Source organism: Stegodyphus dumicola, chromosome X1, assembly GCF_044657685.1.
Source record: "Stegodyphus dumicola isolate Sdum_Otavi_A_Nest chromosome X1, ASM4465768v1".
In the NCBI taxonomy this organism is placed as follows: Eukaryota; Metazoa; Arthropoda; class Arachnida; order Araneae; family Eresidae; genus Stegodyphus; species Stegodyphus dumicola.
The window spans coordinates 235,537,668-235,550,943 of NC_140780.1; the positions used below are offsets into that span (position 1 = coordinate 235,537,668).

Sequence of the window (13,276 nt, forward strand, 5' to 3'; positions counted from 1 at the left end):
TCCGAGATCCACAGTGTCAAGAGTGAACCGAGAGTACCTAATTTCAGGCATAACATCCCACCATGGACAGCACAGTGGCCGACCACCTGCACTTAACGACCGAGACCTGCGACATCTGCGTAGAGTTGTCAATGTTCACAGACAAACAACACTGCGTCAAATAACCACAGTAATCAATGTGGGACGTACGAGGGACGTGTCCGATAGGACAATGTGGCGAAATTTGCTATGCCAGCAGAAGACAGACTCGAGTGCCTTTACTGACAGCACGACATCGCCTGCAGCGACTCTCGTGGGCTCGTGAGCATATCAGTTGGTCCCTAAGCGAATGGAAAACCATGGCTTGGTCAGATGAGTCACGATTTCAGTTGGTAAGAGCTGATGGTAGAGTTCAAGTGTGGCGCAGACCCCACGAAGCCATGGACCCAAGTTGTCAACAAGGCACTGTTCAAGCTGGTGGTGGTTCCATAATGGTCTGGGCCGTTTTTACATGGCATGGACTCGGTCCTCTGGTGCAACTGAACCGATCATTGACTGGAAATGGATACCTTCAGCTACTTGGAGATCACTTACAGCCATTCATGGACTTCACGTACTCAAACAACGATGGGATTTTTATGGATGACAATGCGCCATGTCACCGGGCCACAATTGTTCGCGATTGGTTAGAAGAACATTCTGGACAATTCCAGCGAATGATCTGGCCACCTAGATTGCCTGACATGAATCCCATCGAACATTTATGGGACATCATCGAGAGGTTAGTTCGTGCCCAAAACCCTGCACCATCAACACACTTTCACAATTATGGACATCTATAGAGGCAGCATGGCTCAATATTTCTGCAGGGGACTTCCAACGACTTGTTGAGTCCATGCCATGTCAAGTTGCTGCACTTCGCCAGGCAAAAGGAGGACCGACAAAATATTAGGAGCTATCCCATGACTTTTGTCACTTCAGTGTATAAAACTCTGATAAAGGCTATAATGCACTTAACATTAATTAACCAGTTATGATTTTGATCTTCACCATGACCTCTTTCTTCCATATTCCTCAGCAGAATGCAAAGTAGCTTTTAGTGCACATAAGCTGGAGATTAACTTCTATTCACACTATTTCTGACATAGCCATAATTTGCTAACTTATCTGGTAGGTTAGTAGGACTTAAATTCAACTTCCAGATGAATTGCAACCTTACAAGGTTTAAAATTAACTCATTAACATGTTAACTCAAGAGTCACATGGACTTTACAATAACAGAAACTTGATTAGCACTACTTGTAACAGAACATGTGTTCCAATAAAATTAACCCCTTAAGCGGCATGACCGTATTTATCTGGCCATGAAATTTTTTGTCACTTAGTATATATTAAATTATGATTTAAAATATTTTGCTTTCTTACTTTCTTTAATAATGTCAACCTCATCTTAATGAATGAAAGTTTGTGAAACACAGACTAAAGTATTTATAAAAATTTAGCTAATAAAAGCTGCTTAAATATAGATCTTCATGACCAGACCTTAGGCCATGTCACTTTATAAGGTATATAAGGTATTTATATATACCTTATATATATATTTATATATTTTTATTTTATATATAAGGTTATATATAAGGTATTTCTCCCACCTTCTTATCCTGCCTTCATGGTGTGGTGGAATGCACGCTGAGCGTGTATTCCAGACGTCCGCGGTTCGATTCCTGGCAAAGGCGTTGCATATTTTTCATCTTGCCTGGTTTTAAAAAAAATACCTAATGTCTGTCTCTACAGTGGCACCCAAACTAAAAGATTGGTGGATGATGATTTTCCCTACCCAGGATTTCACGATTGGGTCCCCTAAAAGCCCCAGTCAACCTTTAAAAGGGGAAAGTATATTAAGGTTGCTATTTCTTCATCTTTCCTGCTTCCAAAATACCTAATGTCTCTACAGTGGTGGCCGAACTAAAAGGGTGTTGGATGACGATTCTCCTCACATAGGATTTCGCGATTTTGTCCCCTAAAACCCCAGTCGCTCTTTAAAAGGGGTGGGAGTATATAACGTATTTCTCCCGCCTTCTTGGTGTGGTGTTCTGCACCCTGGGCGCGTATTCCAGAGGTCCATGGTTCTATTCCCGGCGAAGGTGTTACACATTTTTCATCTTGCCTGCTTTCAAAAAATATCCTATAGTCTCTACAGCTTGAAGGGTTAAAATATTAAATACAAAGAAATTTGTGTCAAAATAAGCTCTAGCTTAGCCTTAAACATGCAAATGTGATTCACAAAACTACAGCCAATTAATCAATTCAGTAGCAGAGAGGCATAACAGAGTAACCAGTCAGCAACAACCACCAAAGGCTCTCTCGTCAACTCTAGAACTCTACACATATATACATTAACTAATAAGCATCCTGCTGGGAGCTGACAAACACTGAATGAGCAGTACATGACAAATAATAAGATAACTGCCTTAATTACTATAGAAACCCTATATACATATGTCATAAAATATATCAATCCATTTTCTAATTTCATTGGACATTACATAGCTCATAACCAAAAAATACTTCTATTTTTAGTATTAAAAAAAACTGTATGATCCATCCCGCACTTAAAAGAAAACATAAAAGTTTAACGGTGTATCTGCAGTAGAGAGTAAATTAAAAGAAACAGGGAGGTACTTACGACTTAAAAGTTATTCAGCAGGAACAATTACAAATGTTACAAATGTATAAAAAGGGGGAAAAGTCCAGTCCAAAATTTCCATACATATAACAGTCAAAAGCAGTTCTTTCATAAACGCAAAACACAAACATACACACCGATTTCCATATGCTTGTAGTTTTTTTCAAACAAACAAATCGTTGGTAAAATTTATAAAAATACACTTTTAGATAGCATTTTATATATAAATGAATTATCATTAAACAGGATAAATCTCTTCTTAAAATTAACAATATTATGCTTCAAATGAGCCTATAGCAATACGAAGTGATGAAGGAAAAAAAAAAAACTGTTTGGAGAGTTAGTTTTCATTTAGTCAGTCTGTTAATTCACCTAACTCTAAGAATCTATACGGAAGTACCATTGCTTAACTTATTAAGAGAAGTACAAAAATTGGCACTTATATTAATTTACTATTAAAGGCGATCATGCTAAGTACTCAAATTACAAAAATTATATTTTCTTATAATGAATCTGAAAAGTAAACGTGAAGTAAACTTTCAGGAACTCGTGTAAATAATATTAAATAAAAGAAAAAAAAAATTTTTAAACACGAACACCTTTTTTTTTTTCTTACGTTTACATGGAAATGCACTTCGTAATTTTTAAATATTAAAAAAGATGCATTCAAAACTAACATAAAATTACGCCGGGAAAAGTGAACGAAATATATATATATACTTATTTATTTATTTATTTACTAGTAAATAGCCAGTACTCGTCAAAAATATTCTAAGCATAAATGCATCTTAAAACACGCAAAAACTATGCTTTAAACCCATATTGCAGCATAATTCACGTAACAAAAAATTATGAACTTCCACTACACTAAAAGGTGATCAAAACTACTAATCATTAAAATTTGTAAGTATGTTACAAATGATAACAAACTTTCCAAGCGCTTACTAATCACACTGGAAGTGATTAACGCTTAGTTTTACCTTTTCATTCAAAGGTAATTAAATGGTCCAACTTCCTTCTTTCCAACTCTTGTTTATTTAAGTTTTACAAATGTGTAGTTAAAAAAAAGTACGTCACCTGTAGCATTCCTTCCAATTATCGGCGTTAGAAGTTAGGCTCCAGTCGTCGTTGCCAGAGGACGATACCACACTTAATCTTTTTACATGTGCCAAGTACAGCTCGCTAGTAACAGCAAACAGGGATAAAATATCGTAGAAGCCCATTAACCTCGCCGCCAGCCTTAGGAGTTCCTGATAAAATAGAGTACGTAATTTCATTTATTAAAATTATTTACTGATTACAACTGATTAATTAAATAATTGGAATGAAAGCTTTTCAAATAGCAGCCTGTTCGCATATTTTCATTTTATTACTCTAAAAATGTATCATAGAATCTTTGAATACCCCACAGTGTGTTCATACAACACCTAAGTTTACATTTCACTGAGTGAGACTCACTCTTAAACTTCTGTTATGACAAAAGATGGCTGTCAAAAAAAGGGCTACTCAGAACCTCATTTAGTCCAGTACAAAGCTCGTCGAATACACCTCTGACACTCCCAAGTTATTATTATTGGCCTACTTAGACCAAATAATGACATATATTAAATATCCACATCAAGGTCAGACATTTATAATTCCGGGCACGATATCCAATGTATATTTATTAAAAATCCATTTCATGACATTGTCTTTCGCATCCGCACAACCTAATGTCATGGGTGGACCCAGTCAACTGCAGGGAAGTGCATTTGGCACGCTCTTAAACCAATACCATTCTCCCGTCCTACAATATTAATTAACAGAAGCTGCTAAAACATTAAGCTGCATTTCTTATTATTTTGCTGAGCTGTTTCTTTTCTCATGCAGAAACTCAAAAACTCTTGGATTGACAATTTTAATCTTTTCCTGACTTCCCATTTTTAATCTTTGCTCGAACCCGCTTTTCCAGGGCTACAGATGATCTTCAGCTCATGATCGCCTACCTATGACTAAGCTGGTAGATGATTCTCTGGAAAGTGAGGTTATTAACGGGACGAATTGGACCTCCAGACATAAAAGTTACAGAATATGTTTGGAGTGCTCTTTGGATACCAGCTGCAGCTCGCCCTTTCCCTACCAGATCTCTCCGTAACCTCAAAACAGTGTTGCTGTAGGATAGAATCGACTGTCACAAAGATTCACAAACTGCCTCATTTCCAGTGCCAAATTACGTTGAATAACTAGTGTTGCGAAGAACACAGAAAATATATAAATCAAATATATTCAAAACAGTTCATTCAATTGCGGGCTGCCTCTACCCGAGGCTGGGTGCGTTATGAATAAAGACAAAAAATCTTAAAAGACCATTCTTTAGTTTCATCAAAACAGTCGCTTCCGGGATCAGCTTTCGTTCTGTCTACAAGCAAAAACATTCGAAACACGCATATTCACAAAGCCTACAGACAGTTTCTGCTACTGTTTGCTCCGATTGGTTAAAACAGGAAACGTAGGGTTACAGAATCTTGTACTTGGCGACTTTTGCTTCATCGCCTATGCTATTTGTATATGAGCCTCCTGTACCGAAAAGTGTACGAAATCCAACGGCGAAACCGCAGCTCAATGGCAACGAGGATGGAAAAATTTCTCTGACATCTATATCGCGGTTCTATCCCCGCTCGTGAACTTTTACGAACTCTGCTCTGGACGGATTTGTTTGTATCCTCACTTTATTGAATGACTTTGTCATTATTGGTCTTTTTGCCTTCGGGTGCGGTGTTAAAAATTCAGCACCTTCATTTTCTCTATTTTTGTTAACGCTAATTTTTCTTATTTTTATCTACTGGTTTGTACTCTTTGTAGTAGGTACCAGTAGCAAGATTATGATCCAAGATCCCGAAAAGCTTTTCAATAGCAACAGCGCATAATAGAATAAAATATAATTTTAATTTTACTTATTCATAATTTAGGTTAAAAGAATAAGTATCCGACGCACTTAAATGTTTATTGAATTGATTGTAAACACTTTTTCTTGCAAAACAATTATCGTACTTTCAACAGTTTAAGTTTAAATACAAATAAACTATTAATAAGATCAGTAGGTTATTTAAAATATATTCTACACAATTCTCCTTAGCTTTCATTCATAAAATAAAAAATTATTGAATGAAATAACAGCTGCTTCTCCTCGCTGTACTGAAAGCCTACAAGGTTTGTTTGACATTAATTACCACGCCTACAAGACGATAACTCGCCATTCCAAATATGATCGACAAGCATATGTTTCATCCAATGAGAGCACATTGTAGAGAAATGGTCTGTAGGCTTTGTGAATATGCTCGAAACACTCAGCACTCAGGCTGACGTCACGAACAGCAGCGCCTCGCGCCAGTTATTACTTCAGTTCATTTCACAACAACTAGTAACAGCTGAATAACTTATAGAGGGGACCACACCGTTGCCTTTGTAAGGAGACTTCTTAGGAGAGGCACTACCATACCCTATATTAGCTTCCTTAATTTTCCATGTTGCAGCGTCTATTTTTGACCTCCCTTATCAATGAACCTTACTCAAGATCATGCGTGTTAGCCATGATTCTTATGCGCAGTAGAGTGCGAAGGGAGGGACGGGGAGCGGACCGTTGAGAATTTGTAATGGGGGCGGGCTCAAAGAAGCTTAAGTTTAAGGAATACAAAAAGGTGTTGTATTCTGTGACTACCTATAAATATGCCGTGTTTATGTTTAAAAGTTTGTATTAGAAGCTCTAATGCTATAATTTTAAAAAGTATGAATAGTTTTCCTCCCGCCTTCATGCGGCTTCCCAGTCTGTAACTTTTTCACAATGAGTGTTTCAATTGCTTCTTGTGTGAAAGGCTTTATAACATTGACGTTAATTAATACCAATGTTCAATCAACAACGAGCCAAGTAAGACTTACTGTCTGGCTATCATTTCATATCAAAATACAATAGGTTAAAAACATTAATTTTTATGAAGTTATAAAACATTTTTCAGAGCTCAAAGTTCGCAAAAAACAGTTTTATCTTTTTTATTGGCAGAAAGGTTAAAAATTTTTTAAGATATCAGAAGTTGCAGATTAATAAGCCTTTTTTAAATATATGTTTATCAGCTAGATACAGGGGTTGGACAAAAATATGGAAACACCTTTAAAAAACATGTTTCTTTGCTTAATATGGTGTAGGAAACCCGTTGGCATCCAAAACAGCTTGCAGTCTTCTCGGAATGGATAAATACAGTTCCTGTATGTTTGCCAAGGGAATATTATACCATTCTTCCTGCAAAACGGTGGCAAGTTCAGATAACGATGTTGGCGGTGGATAACGAGAACGCACTTTCCGTTCCAATGTAGACCACAAAGGTTCGATAATATTCAGGTCTGGTGACTGTGGTGGCCAGTGGAGATGGGACAACTCATCCTCGTGCTCAGAAAACCAGTCATGGACAATGTGAGCTGTGTGAACAGGGGCTTTGTCGTCTTGGAAGACACCATCACCATCGGGGAACAAAGTTTGTACCATGGGATGAACTTGATCGGCCAAAATGTTCACATAAGTCTTGGCAGTCATGTGCCCTGACTCAGTTATCATGGGGCTAGCAGAGAACCACGATATGGCTGCCCAAACCATAACAGAACCCCCTTGGCAACAAGCAGTCTGTATTATAGGCTTGAGATGGCGTTCTTCAGACGTAAACTCGCCCAGAAGTGGGAAACAATGTGAAAGAAGACTCGTCAGACCATATTACTCGCTTCCACTGCTCTATAGTCCAGGCTTTATGACGTAAACACCACCTTTTCCTGTTACGGGCATTAGCATCACTGATGAGTGACTTCTCAATTACAGCACGGCCAGCAATTTCCTCTTTATGAAGCTCTTTTCTAATTGTTTTGGTACTCACAGGGTTCGATAACACAACATTCATTTCAGCAGTAACTTTTGCAGCTGTGGTCTTCTTATTTTTCTTCACAATTGCCCTTAATGATCGTCTGTCACGATCACTCAGGACACACTTTCATCCGCGCTGTGATTTAGCAGATGATGTTTTTCCGCTTTTCAAATATGCGGAATAAATCTTCGATACAGTACCTCTTGAAACACTAAACACCTCGGTTACCTTGATTACGGAAGCACCTACCATACGTGCTCCAACAATCTGCCCACTTTCGAAGTCTGTTAACTCTGACATAATGCAATGACAACCTCACATAACAGTACTCCGACAACAACTGAACTGTTTAGCACATTTACGAAGTTGTATAGGTGACGTCAGTAGTCAAAAACGCCAGCGCCACCTACATATTTCATTAAAATCAATCTTTCTATTCAAACATGCATTTCACAAGGTGTTTCCATATTTTTGTCCATCCACTGTATATGTTATTTATCCTTTAGTCTTAAGATTTCTTTTTGTTTTCTAAATCATTTCAATAATTTGATTTGAATAAGGTAAATGTTAACTAGTTAACTAATATATACATTTGTGTTCACATTTTGTTTGGTGAACATTCCGATAAGGGAAGCCTCCGGGAGAATTCCGTCTCGGGCCTCAGTATTTGTATATCCGCTACTTGCGTGTGGTATATCGTTTGTATCATGTGAACTTCGTCCATAAAAATATCATTGAATTTTTTTATATTTTCTTGAGTTATGTAACTGAACATATGTCAAAATTTTATTAATTTTTAACACCAGGATATTTTAAAACGAGGAAACTGTTCCACTTTTATTCAGGTTAACGTATACAATAGCCAGTTTAAAGGCTTGCTTAAATTTGCGATTTAGATATCCAGCATCTAAAATCATGGGATTGCTAACAACAAAAGAATAAACTTGTTGATTTAAAGCAACCGTCACTATTAAAAACTACACGACAGCTAAAAAATCAAATGATTTTTGAAAAATTGCAATTACAAGGAACCTTCATTTGAAGCGTAATTTTCCCACTTATCTAATGATGGAAAGACACGATAATTTGTGTGACCTTTAAACAAAGATGTATGAGAAATATTCAACACTGAAGAAGAAAAAGTTGATCTGAATGTTGAAACGTTCCTGTTGAGTATCATCACAGGAACTTACATAATTTTTTTTAAGAAAATACGATCTGTAAACTAAGGGTCAAAAATTAGTTTTAAGATTTTGATCCAAACAAACGAGTGAAGAAAGAAAGTAAAATAAAACTGTAAACAAGCGTTTTATTGCCAGAAAAGCTATATTTTCACAGCGAGCCGGTGCTGTAGCGGTTCTGGTGAACTGGCATTTCGTATAGTGCTGTGTGACTATCCCTCACTATCATCTTCGAGATGTTAGAGAGTAGTTTTTTTTTTTTCAACAAATGGACAAAAACGCGACTGGCTATCAAACATCCTGGGGACACAAGGCGCACATATCGCTTTATGCAAATGTATTAACTCACAGCTTCAGCATCTGAACGAGAAAGAAGCTATGCATGGTCATGGAAACCCTTTTACATCAAGCTGAAGATGATAGCGTGGGACGGGCTTACTATATCATTTTATATAAGAAACTTAACGACACTTGACAGTCTATATGACAGTCCATAAAATTAGAAAACAGGCTCATGTCAGGAAATGCACATATGGCAGGGTATGGCGAGAAACCAAATAGGCAAAATTTCAGGCCTGCCCCTCAGCGAAGGCCATAATTTGGCCTGAACAGCATTTTGATAATAGAAAGATTCAATCGTGAGTGGCGGTCGCCAAAATGAAATGCAAAAGAGAAAACAGAGGGAAAATAATAGGAAAAATTTAAACTAGGCAGGGATACTGAAGAGGGTACAGTTACCCTGGAGGCTAGAAAATCCCTCTAAAATTCAATTAAACACGGTAATTCTTGAAACTTTGGCCCTGGCAGTAGTGCAGGTACTGCTAAATAATGTTCCTGCAGATGCATTGAAGCTGTCTAGACACTGGGGCTCAGTGTAGTTTTCTATCAGAAACTTTTTCCGCAAATACTTTAGAACATATAGAATATTCTATGTAGCAAGAACAAATGTTATTTACGCTCAAGGAAATGCACATGCATATGTAAAGTATTACACGTTCAAGTTTAAATTAACAGGGAAAAGTCGTATTCCTTGTCGTGGAAAATCTGAAAGAGCCCGCAACAAATGGATATGACGAATCTGGAAGAAAGAAGAAGAAAGCCACCAGTACCAGTTACACAAGTCGCATGATTCGCCAATTTGAGGAAGGAAAACAGTACAAAGAGTTCGCGAGATAATATATTTTCTGCAGTTGCAAAAGTGTGTAAGTGCGTATGTAAAGTCGTACATATTTTCCAGCTAGTCAACGATGCTAATTATCGGCCGGCCGGCTATAATTAGCCGATTCTAAATAGTATTAAAACTACTTCTCGAGATGAATTATTCAGAATAGACTTATTAGGTTCATATCCACGTAATGAAGTCAATAAAAACAGATATTTACTTGTTAATGTGAATCATTTTTCTGTTTAGAAATAGTCTTCCTAAGAGCCTCTGCTAAAATCGTTTCAGATTCATTCCCAAATAAATATATTTTAAAATACGAAGCTCCGTTATAAGTAATCTGGGACAATCTGAAACAGTTTATTAGTCAAATATTTGAGGGACTATGCGTAGAGATTGGCATACAACATTTAAAAAATGATGCCTCATTTGCCGCAGTCAAGCATAGCAGAGCGGGTAAATAAGAGTTGTAGGGTTTATATTTATTTTAACTAACATTTATTTTAAGTTTAAACTATCTTTCCTGTCAAGCCTTACTTTCCCCTGGAACTGCCAATGCCAGAATATGTAAATTTTAGTAGAACGCGCAAGGATTCAAATTATCAGCGGAAGTATTCTGATTTAAATAGAAGGAAACGAGTTCGGTGAGAGTGAGATTCTTACTTAGCGAGCGCGGAGGTAGTTAGCGAGAATTGAAGAACCCCGCGTTGCGGCCTATGTGCTTGGCGGGAAGTTGTGGAAATTGTTCCAGTGAGCTTCAAGTCTGCTGAATTAGCAGCGGTATTGTAAAACACGGTGAGTTAGTTATTTTAGAGAGCCTCGTAGTTAGAATCTTGTCTTTATTTTCTTTTCAGGTTATTATTTTTATTTTGACTGCCAAGTGGGCACAGTTTGTAAGCGTCAAGAGGACGCAATTGTAATTTATTACGTTGAATAAAAAGGGACTTAAACCCTTTACAAGACTCTGTGGTTTATACAAGCTTTAGCAGTCACCCTTGGTTGCGTGCAAGTTGTAGGCGCGCAACGTTATATTGGCGCCCGAACACTTATCGAAGTGAAATGGCCGAAAACTGGATGGAAGCCGCTGGACAACACCAAGAAATGACAACGCAGTTAGAAGGATTTGGATACCTGGTCCAGACTTTGAGAGCATCAATCAAGCCAAACGTCTATTTCGACGGAAAAAATTCGGTGTCCGTATTTTTAGAAGGTATAGAAAACCACTTTCAGCTCTACCCTGTGCCTGAAAGACAAAAGTTGCCATCGCCACATCAGCACTAAGAGGACAGGCCGCGCTATGGTGGAAGAACATAGGCAAATTTCTATTAGGGGATTTGGAAGCCCGACATATACATTTGAAAATTTCAAAAAATCGTTAGTAAAGGCCTTCCCCATAGTGAAAGATCGCCACGGCTGGAAGCCGAGCTATATAGTTTCTATCAACGGGATACAGCAGAATTGACGGACTTTATTTTACGAAAAATAAAGCTAACGGATATGCTGTATGGGAAAAAACCCGATGCGGAGATAATTGAAATAATATTACCAAGATTGTTACCCGCTGTCCAAGACTACTTTGAAATTAGAAACCCAAGAACATTGCACGAACTCTTCGAATTGGCGGTGAAGTTTCAAAATCGCAGAATCGCGGAAAGAGCGAGAGGGGAAACATATTCTCAAAGTACCCGAAGGAAGGAGGAAACCAGAAATGGAAATCGCTCATATGGGGGAAAGAACTATCAAGATAACGCATCGAAACTCGAAGGTCAAGGCCCAAAAAGAAAATTTGAAAATAAGCATCCGCGTACCCAGAAGACACAGATTGAAAGGAAAGCTTTAAACGACTAGAGGGGTCTGTGAAAGGGAGGGTCCAGACCCCGGAAGTTTTAAAAAAACCCTCAAATAGACATTTAAATACAGTCATCGTAAAAAACTCACAGCTACCAATTATACAAGTCCTGGTTGGCGATGTACCAGTAGAAGCCCTCATCGATACAGGAGCAGAAGGAAATTTCATGAGTGAAAAGTTCTTCAAAAAGAATTTTTATAGGATACGACTCTTTAAAACCAGAAATACGGAAATTATAGCGGCGCAAGGAAAAACATGTCACTGCATCGGGAAAGTATCATTAAACGTACAGGTAAAAAAGGAAAATCTCAAAGTATTAATTTTTGTGGTGAAACACCTGCAACACTCTCTTATTTTAGGTATGGACTTTTTAAGGGCCGCGAGGGCCAAATTGAATTTTCAAGATAGTTCCGTGGTGCTGGAGATGGACCAGAGGGTGGTGGAACCGGTGGAGACACCTGAATTGGACCTTAGCCATTTGAATGACCAGGAAAGTAAAGCAATACAGCAAGTGGTGAGTAATTTTTCTCATTTGTTTTCAGAAAAACCAGGAAACTGTCAGATCGTGACTCACAAGATTCAATTAAATGCCGAAAAACCTTGTAGGACTAAACCGTATCGCTATGATAAACAAAAAGACTTAATCATCGAAGAACATATTCAGGAGATGTTAAAGAATAAAATAATAACGCCCATAAATAGTGAGTACGCGAGTCCAGTCGTACTATGTAGGAAAAAGAACGAGTTTCCTCCTTCAGATAAAAGGGCTTGGAGGTTTGCTATCAATTATAGAAAACTAAATAGTATCACTAACTTTCCAGTTTACCCTTTGCCGGTTATAGACGAGATCATTAGACAGATCAAATCGACAAGATATATGTCTAGTTTGGACTTAACGTCTGGCTACTATCAAATAGCTATGAGACCCGAAGATATACACAAAACCGCGTTTATAACAAAATCGGGCACTTATGCATTTTTACGCATGCCCTTTGGGTTGTGTGGGGCCCCATCAACATTCCAGAGAGCTATGGACATTGTTCTAAAGCCTGTCCTAGGAAAATCAACTTTAATTTATCTAGATGATATAATTATAACGAGTAGTACGTTGGAACAACACATTAATGACCTCGAACAAGTTTTTAAATTATTAAAAGAGGCCGGTCTTACAATTAACGCCTCAAAATACAAGTTCGCAACTAAAGAACTTAAATATCTCGGTTATAAAATTTCGCAAAAGGGTATAGAAACGCAAGATTCAAAAATAAAAGCTATTAAGAATTTCCCACCGCCCAACACCGCCAAGAAACTTTCGTCTTTCCTTGGATTATGTTCTTATTATCGATCTTTCATAAAAGATTTCGCTAATATTGTTGAACCACTCTTAGTAATCAAAAGAAAAAAGAGTAAATTTACGTGGACAGCGGAAGCTAACACAGCTTTTGAAAGATTAAAAGAAGCGCTTATTAATGCCCCTGTTTTAAAATTCCCTGAGGGGGACAAAAACCTGGAAATTGCGGCAGATGCGTCAGACTA

General features: G+C 37.7%; 1 protein-coding gene across 5 annotated transcripts in view; it reads right to left on the reverse strand.

Annotated features, from left to right (window-relative positions):
* Positions 1-13,276, reverse strand: part of LOC118192492 (focal adhesion kinase 1-like) — a 194,109-nt gene that overhangs the window by 151,008 nt on the left and 29,825 nt on the right. For 3 of the 5 annotated variants that reach the window (XM_035363485.2, XM_035363487.2, XM_035363484.2), the window contains exon 2: positions 3,743-3,915. The exons of 1 other annotated variant lie outside the window; for it this stretch is intronic. In XM_035363485.2, the coding sequence (XP_035219376.1) occupies positions 3,743-3,888 (146 nt within the window). In that variant the 5' untranslated portion in view covers positions 3,889-3,915. Of the gene's footprint in view, positions 1-3,645; positions 3,916-13,276 lie in introns of those variants that run through there. One more of the 5 variants, XM_035363488.2, reaches the window with a different exon arrangement.